This window comes from Tursiops truncatus, chromosome 4 (assembly GCF_011762595.2).
Source record: "Tursiops truncatus isolate mTurTru1 chromosome 4, mTurTru1.mat.Y, whole genome shotgun sequence".
Lineage (NCBI taxonomy): Eukaryota > Metazoa > Chordata > Mammalia > Artiodactyla > Delphinidae > Tursiops > Tursiops truncatus.
In genome coordinates, this window is record NC_047037.1 from 140,017,898 (window position 1) to 140,033,659 (window position 15,762).

At 51.0% G+C, this 15,762-nt stretch overlaps 1 protein-coding gene across 1 annotated transcript in view; it reads right to left on the reverse strand.

The window, feature by feature from the left end:
- TMPRSS2 (transmembrane serine protease 2) overlaps positions 1-15,762 on the reverse strand; it is a 63,505-nt gene that overhangs the window by 13,557 nt on the left and 34,186 nt on the right. Inside the window, exons 3-5 of the mRNA XM_033856384.2 lie at positions 7,136-7,358; positions 3,557-3,643; positions 2,765-2,878 (exon numbers count right to left, since the gene is read on the reverse strand). Of these exons, the coding sequence (XP_033712275.2) occupies positions 2,765-2,878; positions 3,557-3,643; positions 7,136-7,358 (424 nt within the window). The remainder of the gene's footprint in view (positions 1-2,764; positions 2,879-3,556; positions 3,644-7,135; positions 7,359-15,762) is intronic.

Sequence of the window (15,762 nt, forward strand, 5' to 3'; positions counted from 1 at the left end):
TACTGTCCAGATGTATACATTGTACATTTATCTGCAATACCGAGTAAACCTTAATGTAAACTAAGGACTTTAGTCAATAACAATGTATCAATATCGACTTATCACTTACAGTGCAGGTACCACCCCAATGCAAGATGTTACAAGCAGGGGCGACTGTATGTGAGGGCGGGGGGGGGGGGATGGGAACTCTGTTCGTTCTGTACACGTGAAACTGCTCAGGATTCCATGCAAAGGAACGCTGCGAGTGCAGCGGAGCGAAAGGGGAGGCTCACGTCCCAGCAGAAAAGTGACTTCCAGGATGTGTCATCAAGCCCTGTGGAGTCAGCTGGATGGCAGCCATAGGGAAACGGGCACATTAACGATGCAAACACACATGTACATTTTCGTGCAAAAACTCTGTGCAAGGAGAAACAAGATACTCTTATTCGTTGCCCCTAAGGAAAAAACATGATTGGCTGATGAACAGGCTTGTGTGTGTCTGTGTGTGAGTGTGTGTGTGTCTGTGTGTGTGTGTCTGTGTGTGAGCGTGTCTATGTGTGTGTGTGTCTGTGTGTGTGTGTTAGAAAAACTACCCTGTTCTTTCCTCTTCCTCACATCCTTGTTTCACGTGTGTCTTCTTTACTGCTCACACAGAACATATCACTCCTGACACTTCTGATCACCAAATGCATGTGGGTTTTACCCCATAACAAGCAGTTCTCTGGGACACCAGCTGGATGTCCAACAGTTTAACTCAGTTCTGATACTCTTTTACCTGGAGATGGCATCAGATCCCACAGGTTGAGGGCTCAGTCCCACAAGACTGCCCTCCTCCCCCTTCCCCTGCCCCCCCACTTCAGATGCCAGCCCCAAGTCCAGGTTGTCACCTGTGCTTCTGAACGACCAGCTAGAACTCAGAGGTTCCCACGACCCCCTCCTCAGCTTCGATTAATTTGCTAGAGCAGCTCACAGAACTCAGGAAAACCATTTACTTGCTGTTTACCAGTTCATGATAAAGGATGGGATAAAGGACACAGAGGCACATCCAGAGGAAGAGAAGCACAGGGCAAGGTGTGTGGGGAGGGGCGGGAGATTCCGTGCCCTCTGGGCACACCGGTCTCCCCAGATCTTCATGGGGTCACCAACCCGGAAGCTCCCCAACCCTGTACTTTTGGGATTTTATGGAGGCTGCATCACGTAGGCATGTTCGATCATTAACTCCATTTTCAGCCTCTCCCCCTCTCTAGACAGTGGGGTGCGGAGCTACCGTCTAAGCTTCTAACCAAGACCAGCCCCATCCAGGAGCCATTCAGGAGCCCGCCAAGAGTCGCGTTCTTAGGACAAAAGACACTCCTATCACCCAGGAAATGACAAGGGTTTTAGGAGCTCCGTGTCAGGAACTGGGGTCAAGGATGAAATACTAGAACCAAAGATGCACCTGGTGGTCTTTTCACTTCGGAATCACTAGAGTTTCAGGAGCCCTGTGCCGGGAACGGGGGGCAGAGACCAATACATACACTCTGTTATCTCACAGTGTGTGAGTATATACTCTGTGTGAGTATGTGAGTGTGTGTGTGTGTGTGTGTGTGAGTGTGCATGAGCGTAAGTGAAATGGGGGAGATGAGATTTTTCACTGCATACCCTTAGGGACTTCCCGAATTATGATCTATTTGAGTACACTAACTCTTAAAGTATTTAAGTAAATACAACTTCAGTATTAAGAAGAGAGAGAGAAAGTCTCTCCAGGTAACATGAGTTTGTCTTGCTAGAGTTTATCAACACATGCACATGCACAGGTAGGGAAACATCAAATGTCATCCCGCCTGAGAGCTTAACCACATCTTCTCAACCTCAAAAACTCCCTGCTTTACTTAAGAAAATGGTGACAAATATATTATCACCAAAATAAAGGCAAGTCACTACGTCAACAGTTTACAGAGTGAGTCACTGCCCAGTGCAAACCCCCTCCGGGAAGGAACTGCAGGAGGTCGGAACTTAGAGGCCAAGGCACCAGCGTGGACGCAGGTCCATGCAGATGGTGCAGAGACTGAGCTCTGGCCTAACCCCCAACCCTGAGGATTCCACGGCCAAGTCCGCACTGCATCTCACACAGGTGCCCTGACCTGGAAATGGGATGTACGGGAAATCCATCCTCCCCCAGGATGGCTGCAGAAGGAAGATAGCGGTGGCGTAGAGCCCGGCCTTTGACTGGCATCACCTGCGTTCAGAGTTAACACAGCTCCCAGAGGACGCAGCAGGCTTTAGGCTCTGGGTATGGCCCTCAGTGGGTATTAGCACAAGCCTCGTCCTCAACGCCAGGGTCATCATTTTCCCTGGCATGACCACTTTACCACCCATGAAATAATTCATTGAAAATAATAAAAGCAGAAAAGGTGCCCACCCCGTGACAACATAGATCACTTGAAAGGCAGCTTGTTTAGAAAACGCAGAGCCCACTCCCAACTTTATGTCTTAAACAGTTTGCCTGTTTTAGTGACGTCGTGGCAGCTGGGGCAGGCACGTTGGCCTGGCCCTGGGCTGTGGTCTCCCTTCCCCCATGCTGCGCGATGCTGGTGGAGGGCTGGCGCTCGCCCACTCTGAGCCTGTCCCGTCATCTGAAAACCGGGCTTAGACGCGAGGCTCAGCCTTCAGGAAGGGATTCAGTTGTGGAACGCTCGGCGTTCGGGACACGGGCCTGACACCGTCACGCTTGCCCTGCTGTGGCCTCTGTGGTGGGGCAGAGCGGTCCCCCCTCCGAGGCAGCCGGCACGGCCCCGCCACTCACCGCACCGGCTCTCGTCCTCGCCGCTGGGGCAGTGCAGGATGCCGTCGCACCAGTGAGAGGGGCTGACGCAGGTCCCCGAGGAGCTGCATTCCATCCCCAAGCACTCGTCCTCCACTGGCAGAGAAATGGAAGGGAGATGTCCATCGGGCTGAGAAACCGAGAAAACCTCCCAGCACCCAGGTGACAAGAGGGAGTGAGCTTTTCCTCCTTTACTGTTAAAGGAGGGGATGAGTCCTTGCCGACAACGTACGTCACAGGGAGCGGCCGCAGGGATCCTGACCCCCTCGGGTCTGTCCCTTTGCTCAGGGGAGGACCCCTAGCCTCGGATCTGGACAGCACCCGCCCTCTCTGCCACACAGGTGAGTCCTGTGATCCACAAACCCTGCCCCGGGCTGATGGAGGAGACGTGGCTGTGGGTACAGGAGGGGCCTGTGGCAGCCACCGCTGTACACTGAGACACAGGGACCAGGTGTGGCCCCGAGGTGCTGCACCCACTGTGCTCACGAGTGCCAGGTGCCACCTAGTGCCTGAAGCACGGGGTAAACTCAACGTGCTTCTCCCATGTGTATGAATATCACACACAAAGGGCACGGGACCTTGACAGCCCACGGATTAGGAGGAAGCATGCAAACGAGATTGGCCGCTTCCGAGAAAGGGTATTCGTGCATCACGTAACCAAACAGGAGGAAAGAGATGAGAAATTTCCCGAGGGGCTGTGGGTGAGCCCCCAGCCCAGAGAGTAGGGCCACTAAAGGGCCGGCGCACCACGACTTGGCCCCGTCCTGCACTTACTGAGCTTCCACAGCAGCATGGCGGCCAGGACTGCTCCAGCCAGAAGGGCCCCCAGGGAGAAGGTGACACACAGGACTTTCTTAGTCCCTGGAAGAAAAGAGTCAAGTGAACAACTAGTCGCCAAGTTTCTTAGAAGTTAGACTCTCAAATATATATGGTGTATCCTATCAAGGAATAATAGTTTCTTATACATTTAAAAATGTGAGTTTTCTCTTTACGAACGTATCCTGGGAGGTCTTACTTCTTCCATAGCACTGAACTTTAGGCTTTTTTTGAGAACCGAAGCAGGAAGCCGTGATATGAAGCAACATACATTAAAATTAAGCTCTTTCACAAGTATGGCCTGAAGGTAGTCAAATAAATGATGAATAAAAAAATGGCTGAAAAAAGGAAACATACCTTGTTCCGGTGATTATAAGGCATAAGCAAAATAATAATAATGCTCCTCAGACTATCATCTCCGTGTCAGTGGTACCCAAGGCAGTGGGAAAAAAGCCTCTTCCTCAAGGTGGTTTAGGGAGGGATGGGACAGAGCCACACTGACTCATTTAAACAGTCACTGGCCACATGTGGCTATCTGCGCTTCAGTTAATTACCGTTAAATGATATTAAATCATTCGGTAAATTCAACTACTCAGTAATCCCATGTGACCAGTGGCTACTGCGCTGGACTGTGAAGAGGCAGGACATTCCGTCACTGCAGGAAGTTCTACTGGGCAGCGCTGGCATCGCTCCCGGGTCTGGGGGCAGGAACTCTGGGCTTACGTTTCAGCTAAGAATACAAGTCTTTGGAGAAGGTCACCAGCGCTCTCTAGTCAAAACAAACCAACACGCCATTGTCGGTCAGACTGTAAGCCGAACGTCATGCCAACGTTCAGAGGAAGGCCCCCCCCCACCGCCGCCCTCAGCAGGTCCTGTGCAGAGAGCAGCTCCTGGCCCAGTGATCCCTTGGGATAGGCGGAGAGGCAGAGGGCAGTGTCCGGGCGAAGGCGCTCACACAGACACTCCAACCGCTTAGTTCATACAGGAGGACACCCAGGCTGCAGAGGTGCAGTGTGGGGGGGCCTTGCACCCCACCTGTGCACATTCTTGCTTCGAGAAGTCCACCAGACCAAGACGTTCAGCTTCTGGGGTTGAGAGACCAGGGCTGACCCATCTGATCGGGGCTCAAAGCCTCGCCTCTCATTTCGTTACCATGTCCTGCCAATCCCACAGTCTGTGCTCAAACCGGCTTAGAAATCACTGGGGAGCCTGTTACCCAGAGATTCTGACTCAGCTCGGGGAGAGGAGGCGCGAGTCTGCAGTGCCACAGGCTCACGGGTGAGGTCACAGCCGCCGGCCTGAGGAGCTCCATGTACCGCCAGCCACATTATCAGGACTTGGCACTGTGCCTGCATCTTGCCGCTAGCAGGGCAGGGTCCCCAAGGAAGCTCAGGGGAAATTCCAAGTGGCCAATTTGACCCATTCGTCAATGATGATGTCTTCCTTTAGGAGAATTCCCTATGTGTTATCTTATCCAAGATAAAATAGCGTGCCTGGTGAGTTGAGGGCTATTAAACTAGGCATCTTGAACCTCTCGTTGAGAAGGTGGCAACCTGCCCAGCCCTCACTAGGAACTCGGGCAGCGGGAGTCCCGGATCTCACCTCTGGGGGACAGGCATTTCGGAATCATTGTCTGGTCGATCAGACATGACTGGGTGCTGGTTTGCAACTGTACAGATTGTGAGTGTAATTATAACTGACTATTATTTACCTTCATTGTTGTCAATTGTTGGTGCAAAAGCCCTATCGTGTCCAGTGTCAACTATTAGTAGCACAGGATTGTTGACCTTCAGTCCTCCAAAACCCAAACATTCACATGTGTATGCCTTGTGGTTCAATGTGAAACACCTACAACTCTTGATAAAACAAATAGAGCCATTAAGATAAAAATGTCCCTTGTATTCCTGCTGGGGTTCTCTTGAGTTTGTGCTGTTTAAGTAACTTGCAAAATACTGTCAAGACTCTGCCAGGCTACATGCTGCATGGTTCCAACTCTACATTCTGAAAAGGCAAAACTGTGGAGACAGTTAGATCAGTGTTTGCCAAGTGTCGGGGAAGAGAGGGAAGGATGAGCTAAGAGCATGACAGGCTAAGACTAGGGGTCCTCAGCCTGGGTACCACGGACATCTGGGCTGGGTCATTCTTGGTGGGGGAGTGGTCACCCTACGCCCTGGAGGATGTTTAGCAGCGTCACTGGCACCTACCCAGGAGATGCCAGTGGCACCCCCAGCCCAGTTATAACAACCAAAACTGTCTCCAGACATTGCCAGATGTCCCTGGGGGTCGAAATCACCCCGAGTAGCAGCCACTGGCCTCATTCTACCAACCACCACCAGAAAGACATCAGTGCAGAGGCAAGTGTTTCCTTGATCCAAGACAAATGAATGGAGGGAAAGAGAACCACACAGGAAAGGGGCAGGGGCAGAAAACACAGGAATGGAAGAGAGTAGCGGTGCGGAGAAGGAAGGATGGACGAGCCACCTATGAAGCGCGAAGGAGGCAGAGGCAAGGACCGAGGCAGAAATCCAAGGGTGACGGCACCTGTGAAGAGCTGGAGTGGTCTGCGGAGGGGCGTCTTCAAAGGGTACGGGTCTTATTCACTATTCCTTACTGTCATTATTTATGGCATGGTGGCGGCACGTGGAAATTCACTCTGTCACTAATCTTTAACTGTGCAAGTGGTGTACGTAGGTAGGCATATCTCACGAATTAAAATTAAAACATTATCAGTGAAAATGTTCCTTGGTCCAGCCACTGTACTGGCTCTGTGCTCATACTAGCAATGGCAGTACTTGTCCTGCCTGGGCAGTTCTCACCACATCAACTAGCCTGCATCAAAAGCCTGGGGAGGGGTGTGACGGGAAGGGGTCTGGAGGGAGAAGAGACAAAATGCAATGCAAAGAAAGGAGATGAATGAGAGGATAAGAAAGGTATGGGATTAAGGGGATGGGCAGAGGACACACCACCTTCAGCCCCTCAACCCTCCTCCGTGGCCCAGTCAGGTCTGGCTACAAGACCCTTCAAGGCAAGAGAAATGTTGCAGATGCTTCTGTACAACAGTTCCACCGGCCACTTCATTCACCAAACACAAAATACACAAGCTACTCTTCGAGCACCTTGAACGTGACTTGCAGTGCCCAGGGAATGGTACACAGAGAAAGGTTAAATCGTTTCTCCCTGCATTGGGGGTTTACCATCGGCTCAAGATGATTCAGCAACAAAACACGCAGACAAGAAGCAGTTCAGAGAAGCCCAGCTAGAAAGACCACCCTGGGTGGTACAGGCCAAGCCATTACCAGAGCATTAGTGGGAGATGAAGGTCTTAGCAGCCGGGAGGCCCCCAGAGGCCCACAGGAGGCGAGACCCAGGCCCACAGCTTTGACACAGAGTGGGGGAGGAGAGAGGTATGCAGAGCCAGACCAGCCCGGCAGACAGAGGAGAGCTGGCACCAGAGCCGGTGGGGCAGACGGGCCACCGGAGAAGGCAGACCAAAAACTCAGGCTCCATTAGAGGAAATAAATGCAAAAAGGGTCCTACTTGAGGTGCATGCTGGCCCCGACGGGGGTTTGGGCTGCATGAGGATGACGGGTGTCGAGGTGTGCGTCTGAACCCTCGGGGCGTACTGGGGCACCGCGGGCGGGTAGTACTGAGCCGGGTACCCCGCGTAGGCACGGTGCGCCATGGGCGGCTGCGGCGGGTAGAGGCTTTCGGGTTGGAATCCATGGTTCTCATAGTAAGGCCCGACATCTGGTGGTGACCCCTGAATGATTAAAAAGAAGATGAATGACACAGTATTGTAAAGCAGCTATACCCCACTAAACATTTTTTTTAAAAATTAAAAAAGAAGATGAATGATACAAAACCCTAATTATCCTAAAGGTTAAACATACACCCCATCACACTCAGACAAGACACTGGGACAGCGCTGCAGATTCTTCTTTTTTTAACATCTTTATTGGAGTATAATTGCTTTACATTGTTGTGTTAGTTTCTGCTTTATAACAAAGTGAATCAGCTATACGTATATATATGTCCCCATATCCCCTCCCTCTTGCATCTCCCTCCCACCCTCCCTATCCCACCCCTCTAGGTGGTCACAAAGCACCGAGATGGTCTCCCCGTGCCATGCGGCTGCTTCCCACTATCTATCTTACGCTTGGTAGTGTAGATATGTCCATGCCACTCTCACTTCATCCCAGCTTACCCTTCCCCCTCCCCATGGCCTCAAGTCCACTCTCTATGTCTGCGTCTTTATTCCTGTCCTGCCCCTAGGTTCTTCAGAACCTTTTTTTTCTTAGATTCCATATATATGTGTTAGCATACGGTATTTATTTTTCTCTTTCTAACTTACTTCACTCTGTATGACAGACTCTAGGTCCATCCACCTGACTACAGATAACTCAATTTCGTTTCCTTTTATGGCTGAGTAATATTCCACTGTATATATGTGCCACATCTTCTTTGTCCATTCATCTGTCGATGGACACTTAGGTGGCTTCCATGACCTGCTTATTGTAAATAGAGCTGCAATGAACATTGTGGTACATGACTCTTGGAATTATGGTTTTCTCAGGGTATATGCCCAGTAGTGGGATTGCTGGGTCAGTGCTGCAGATTCCTTTAGGGCATCTTTAATTATGCCAATAACTGAACTCACACAGAATGAAAGCTCACCAGCGTTTCCAATTAATTGGCAATAGTTTTTGGGTTTGTTTGTCTGTTTACTATTCATCTTTTGAAATAAAGAAAAAAAACCAAATGGCTGACATTGAGTAAAAAAACGTGTAGAAGTCTGGGAACGAGACAATACCCCATCCCCTGAGAGTGGGCTACAAAGTTATGGACTAGCAATGCCAGAATTAGAATGAGAATAATAAGAGCTGACATTCGAGAACTCGCCTGCTTCGGGCATCTGTATTCGTGCCCTCCTTGAAGCGTGACCGTAACCCCCTAAGATGGTACAGCTGAGATGGATAGACCCATTTTGCAGACAGGAACGTGAGTGACAGAGGTTAAGAAATCTACCTAAAAGGTTTACAACTGGGGGGGTGGCCAGCAGATCTGCTCCCACAAGCATCTTTCTAGGACGCATGCGTTTATGTTGAGAGTGTGCGGAGTTCCGCGGCTCCGTCCCTGTCAGTGGAATTTCTGGGACACAGTGTGTACACACACAAACGTGGAAGGGGGGGCCCAGCTACTCCATTTCCCTCTCAGTTCCATCCTTTGGCTGGTTTCCATCTTCTTAGAATGCCCTCCCCTCCCCCTCTGCCTACTTAAAAATGGCCCTCTCCAGGCGCTGCCCCCCCACTGGACACTCCGGACCCCAGCAGCCTGCCGCCTTGTCCTGCGTCAGCCCCCCTGAACCACCCACTGGCTGGGCCACTCTGGGAGCCACACTTGCCCTCTTATCTGAGTGTCCACATGCAACACTCCTGCCCACTCAGTAATTTGTCCCCTTGCTCCTTGTTGACCGAGAGTTCAGAGAGGACCAGTATTCTGAGCAGAGGCGACTAGATGCTGAGAATTTTAAACAGGGCCTCCAGGGCAGCGTGATTAGAAAGCAATGGGCCGAATGCGAGTTTAATGACTCACCAACGGGCTCCTTCCAAAGTCCAAAGATTACACTCGAAAACAGAGCAGTAACAGAAAGGGATACGAAGTGTAATCTCTCATCTAAATGGGGGAACCAGAGGCCAAAAAGCGGCACAGGCGTTTGGCCTCTATCTGAAGCATGTAAGAACGTGCCGTCCTTCCCAGGAAAGGTGGGAGCGGTTCGGCCCAGTGAATTCCTGTGCTGTGGATTTAAAATTTAAAAAGGCTCTAGTATAAATAAATACATAATACTAAATAAAGGGGCAGGGGAAGCAAACGTCTGTTTTCCAGATAGAAGAGAGAGAAGAATTTTGTCATTAACCAGTAGAATAACTACTAAATGCACTTATTCCCAGGTATAAGACCATGAGTGAGATGCGATGGGGAATAAAGATAGTGCATTTGTCTCCAAAGTGTGTGTGTTGTGGGGGGAGAGGGTCTCAGGGAGAGGGGCAGCCAGCCCAGTGTCCCACACAGCCATAGCCTGTCCCAGGCTACCAGGAAGCAAGGCGACTCTGTGCTCTGCTGGCTGGCGGTATCCCAAGCGCGCTTTTCTCCCCAGGACTCACTCCCTCTCACCACTGTCCTGCCTCTATCTGTCCCCACACCCTCACCCCTGTCCCCTTGCCCCACCCCAACCTGAGCAGGAAGAGAAGAGGCCCAGGGGAGAATCACACATCCACACCCCCTCCGAGAGCTCTGAGACTTCCCGCTGCGCAGCTGTCACGTGGCTCCCCCCGCCCAGCCCCTGCTCACCCCTCACCCCAAGAACGCCTTCACAGCATTCGGGGAGCAAAGGCAGTGCTGCAAGCAGCTTTTAAAATGCCGACTCACACACATAGCTGGAAATAACAGAAGGAACCGGGAACAGAGGAAAGGCCAGGAAGGTAATGATTAACCACTTACTGAGTTTAAAGCCATCCTGATTTTATCAGCTGCATCAGGTAAAGGGAGGTATTTGGAACGTCCAAGCTGACCTAGAAGAAACAACGACAAGACTGTGCTGTTTCCGTACCGGTGAGTTTGCACACGATGAATCGAGAATGCAGTAGAAGGGTCACCTCTCGCCAGAGCCATGGCGGTTCTGCCCGCTCACCTTTGCCTTCAGCTCACCACCTCCTCCTGCAGCTGCTCATCCTGAAGAAGACGGGGACCCACTTGCTTGTTAAGTTCAGGGCCTGCGGCACTCACCCAGCTCCCACCCGGAAGCCCAGACTTCCCCGACGTCACCTCCACCAAAAGGAGAATCCAGGAAGAGAGAAACGTGCACAGGGACTTATAGACCGTTGAGTCGGGTGGTGGTGAAGGAAGGCAAAAATCTGGGTCAACTCCTGGCAGTGCCACACCGTGAGGTGTCCTTGGGCGACTGACCTCTCTGAGTCTCGGACAGAAGCGGACGCAGCCATCGTGCTGGATTGCTCACGTGAGGATTTAACGCGAGGGCACAGGCAGACACCTCACGTGCCCAGGCCACGGCAGGGGTGATAAGACTCTGCAGAGCACCCACTGGGACAGTGGAGCAACCACCGACCCCAGCGTGGAGCAGGCGGTCTAGAGCTTAGACCCACATGGAGGCCACACCGGACTTTTCAAATAATCCATACGGAACCGCCCCAACCTTAATAAACAAATACATTTAGAAATTCCATAAAGCACATCCCTCCTGGGCTTCCCTGGTGGCGCAGTGGTTGAGAGTCCGCCTGCCGATGCAGGGGACGCGGGTTCGTGCCCCGGTCCGGGAAGATCCCACATGTCACAGAGCGGCTGGGCCCGTGAGCCATGGCCGCTGAGCCTGCGCGTCCGGAGCCTGTGCTCCGCAACGGGAGAGGCAACAGTGAGAGGCCCGCGTACCACAAAGAAAAACAAAAAAACAAACAAACAAAAAACACATCCATCCCTGCCTGCTACTCCACTCACTATCCCAAATCCAGAAAAGAAAGAAGTTTAGAATTAACCATTTGGGTGGTTTCTAAGGACATCGGTCATGAAAAGAAAGCCCTGGGTCGCCTTGTTTTCTGACATTTGTGAACAGTAGTTATCTAGAAAGACCATCAACATAAAAAATTTTATAGTAAAGGCTTATCTGACGTCACTCTTCCCATCATAAGCAAATAATGGCCTTTGTCCACCACCCCTGGCTGCCCTGAATTGACCAAACAATACTCCAAGAAACGGCCTTCACAGTCACGCCTCCACAGGACCCCATCCACAGTGAGAAAGCTCTGGGTTTCAGAGCTGGCCAGATCAGGTCTGATCATTTCTCATCTGTAAAGTGCCCGGCACACAGCAGATGCAGACAGCACGATGACTAGACTCTGGATCCAAACCCCAGCTCAGTCACTCACTACCTGTGACCTGGGGCCACTCAGTTAAGGTTTCTGGGCCTTGGTTTCCTTGTCTGCAAAAGGGGTTAATAGTAGCACCCACTACAGGGTTGTTAGGGGAGTAAAGTGAGTTGATAAAGAAGCTCTTAGTGCCTGGAACACAGGAAGTGCTACACACGCTTCCCTGGGGGCGCAGGGGTTAAGAATCCGCCTGCCAATGCAGGAGACACGGGTTCAAGCCTTGGTCCAGGAAGATCCCACATGCCACAGAGCAACTAAGCGCGCGAGCCACAACTCCTGAGCCCGTACTCTAGAGCCCGTGAGCCACAACTACTGAGCCCGTGCTCCGCAACAAGAAAAGCCACCGCAGTGAGCAGCCCACGCACCGCAATGAAGTAGCCCCCGTTCGCTGCAACTAGAGAAAGCTGCTGATAAACGTTGAACAGGCCACAGAGGCAGGATGGGCCTGATCGGTCGCAGTTGCAGATTTACATCTGGAAAGGGTGCTCAAGATACCAACTCCACCGGCTCTGAAAATCCAATGGAGCCAAAGGCAACAGAGCCAGCTCCTGCCCGGCACTGCGTGACTCCAGAGCGAAATTATTCTCTGACTCATTACATTAGAAAAAGAAAACCCTGGGGACACATGTAAATGTATAGCTGATTCACTATGTTATGAAGCAGAAGCTAACACACCATTGTAAAGCAATTACGCTCCAATAAAGATGTTAAAAAAACCCAACATTAACTTGCTATAAATAAAAATATAAGTATGGCTGCTTAATCTCAGGAAAGCTCGTTGAACAAGTCACAAGAAAGATGCCGCAGCTCATTTATTTACTCTTCATGCAAAGATAAAATAAAAGAACCAGTTTGTACTGATAGCTTTAAGATTTTTTTGAGATTTAAAAAAAGAGTCAACACTTTTCCGAGCATGAGGAAATGAATCTGAGCGATATACAGGAGGCAGAGATCACCATTCAGAATATATATGACGTTTAAGACTTTAAGTGGGTGTGATTATCACATATTAATAACCTTTCCTACATCGTCTGCTCTGTAAAGAGAGAGGGTTCTGAGACTTGACAGCAACACAATATCCTCTAGTCTAAGCGGGAAAAGCTCGCACCTTCCTCGGATTAGTTTCAGGTGAGTCCTGCCCCAGAGAACATTCGCACCCCTGGTTTCTCTGCCCTCGGTGGCTGTCACTCCCTGTGCCTCTGAGCTATCTCGCCAGTTATAGGGTTGGTTGAAGTTTCAGGAAATGAAAATTCGATCCCACTGGCGGCTTTCCCAGTTTAAGAGCCCTCTGAAAGGAGTGATGAATCAATGCCCGAAATCCACGCTCCCTATTCATTCAATATCCCTAACGGCGAGAGACTAGGAAGCCAGGAGCTCCAGGGGCACCGGGAGCCGCGGCCGGGAATTGTCCCATAAAAGCCCAGGACCCAGAAGTAACCGCAGTACAATCCTATCTCACCCAGCGATCCCACGGCCCACAAACCCTTAGGACCCAGAACACCAAGTGTGCCCAGATCGGCTGCATGGACTTTGGAAGGAAAGACGAGAGTCGCGCCACCTCTAACTCTCTGTGGCCAAAAACAAAGGAAGGGGGAAATGTCTCCCTCGGGAACTGGACCTGACAGGAGACGCACTGCTGTCTAAAAGGACCGGGAGATCACGTTCCGCGTGGTTCGTCTTCGAAACAGGCAATTCCACGCCCACACGAGATAGTAAATCTCTTTAACTGGTTTCTGAAAGGAGCAAGACAGCCCAGACGGTGAGAGGCAACACCGCTGCTCCAGTGTTCTTTCCTGTCAGCTAAAGGACACAGCTGATTGCCCTGGATTCCAGAAAGCCAGCCTCAATGAAGCACTTTTCCTTGAAGCGCCAAAGGGCACGTGTGTCAAAGCTTGGTCCCCTTCTTTGTTCCCGGTGAGGTCCCGCTCCAACTTCCCCCACTTGAGTCACACAACAGCGCACGGCTGTCCCGGGCCACCCCGGGCTCTCCTTTCAGAGGGCTGACTCATGCCTCGAGTCACCTGCCCGGCCACCACTCAACAGGATGGTGCCGTGGAATTCCACCAGCTTCCCATGAAGTAATGAAGCTTATACTGTAGTGTCTTTCCTCTGGACCTCAGAACGCACTTGCTGGAGGTTTATTCTGAAAACTACCAAACCAACGCAAATGAGGTCAGCCTCATAGATACTGACCCCCATCTGGGGGTCAGGGGTTTTCCCTATAATGAAGGCTCCACTGACTTTCCCCCGACACACCGTTCACATAGGGGCTCCTGCATGGGCCCCGCCAGGTACCTTCGAGATGCTGGTGGTGTGATGAGGTGTGATGGGTGAAAGACGCTCCACCTCCCTTGACCTCAGATTCAGTATCCCTTCTGCAAACTCCAAAGCAAGCAACACCAACAGACACTCCCTATCTGCTGATCCATGACCAGTGGAACCCCTTATGCCTCAACCACTGCACAAAATCACCTTACGTGTAAAGATGTTTGCGTGTCCTGTTGGAGACAAGATGCACTGTTAGAGGGAAGGTAACAGACTGTGGTGGATTTAACGAACAGTTCAGCATACACAAGTATAAGACCATCAGTAGAATGGCAGAAAGAGGGAGAGGGAGAGAGACAGCAGTTCGGAAGTACTGCCTGCATCACCAAGTTTCTTTTTCTATGAATGCCTCATGGTCCAAACGAGGTTACAAACTTTTCAGGGCAGGAATTGGGTCTGGTCCTTTTTTTTTTTTTTTTTTTTTATCAAATCTAGCTTTGTACCATACAAAGAAAACATTCCAAAGGCCAAATGAGTAAGATGAAATTTAAGAGAGGGAGTGCCGGAAAGCCGGCACCTGGACAGAAACAGCCTCCAAATTGAGGATGTGGGTGACCTCACACGTCCAGGTGTACAGAGCTGACTGCATGCCGAGTACGACAGACAGGCCAGAGAGGTGTCCCAATCCCTCTAGGAGGGAGGAGGCCTCGACAAAGTGCAAAAGCCACTGTCTAAGGTTTGAAGAACTTGCCCGAGTCAATCTGTGAAATGGGCATAACACGTCAATGGGGGTTTTGCCAGGATTAAGTGTGCACGTGTCCTAGCACCGTGCCCTTCACATGATGAGCCCTCAGGAATAACACAATGATAGCAGCTAAGGGACTGCTGTGCGGAAAGGGGACTCAATATTTTTCTGTGAAAATCCAAAGGGAGAATCCGGAATCAAAATGGTCAGAAACATCAGGAAGGCAGATCTAACGCAATCCAGGGAAACCAAGTTTCCCACAGCGAGAAAGTTTCAATATCGACTGGATTGCCTTGGAAGAAAAGAGTTCCTCAAACCAAAAAATAAAGTTTGATCCAACACTGGAAGGTCGTTTCCCCAGCACGTTCTAGAACCAAATCAGGCTTCAGTTGCGAGGCCAGACATGACGATCTTTTATTCTTTTTGATGGGAAATGCAAAGGATAAACTCCAAACGCATCCCTAGAAAACACAGGCTCATGTGCCCCATGTACAGATCAAGTCTCCAGGGAGCCCTGCCAGGAGGGCCCCTCGGGAATCATGGACCTTAAAGGGATTCTGACATGGGGTCACATACAAACAAGTCATCACAAAGCCTGGGCTTAGTCTCGTCTTCCAGATCAGAGCTCACTAGAAAATATTTGTCTAACCAACGTCCACTGGAAGGCCACGGTTTCTCTTCCCAGGCCTACTTGGTTGAGCTCCCAATGATTCTGTCCACTCTGCCCTTGCATGAATTTCTAGACTTCAGCTGGTGCCTTTCAAACATTTCCTTCTTTCATATCACACTTCTGTACGCTCACCCCTCCCGCACCCTACCCCGCCCCACTGATGCCATATCGCACTTCTGTACCCTCGCCCCTCCCGCACCCTACCCCGCCCCGCTGATGCCTGATGGTTCACACGAACTAAAGGCCAGCAGTTTCCCCCCACGGCAAGTCCTTCCCTCCTTCTCCTTGACTTGCCTCTAACAGGAGCAAAAAGCCTGTCCTTGGGTCACCTTCCCTCTTCAAAATCCAGTTTACAGTCCAAGGAACTGCCCGCACCCTCACCAGAATTTCAGCACCTGCCGTTCTCCCTGGATGACTCTAAGGCTGCCCGTGACATTTTGCACGCTCCCAGTTCCTCTTCTCCCAACGGCTGTCCAGTGGCCAGGGCAAACCAAGTCCTAGGTCACCTGCCCTTCCTCCTGACCTCAAGCTCTGTCTCTGGCTTGTT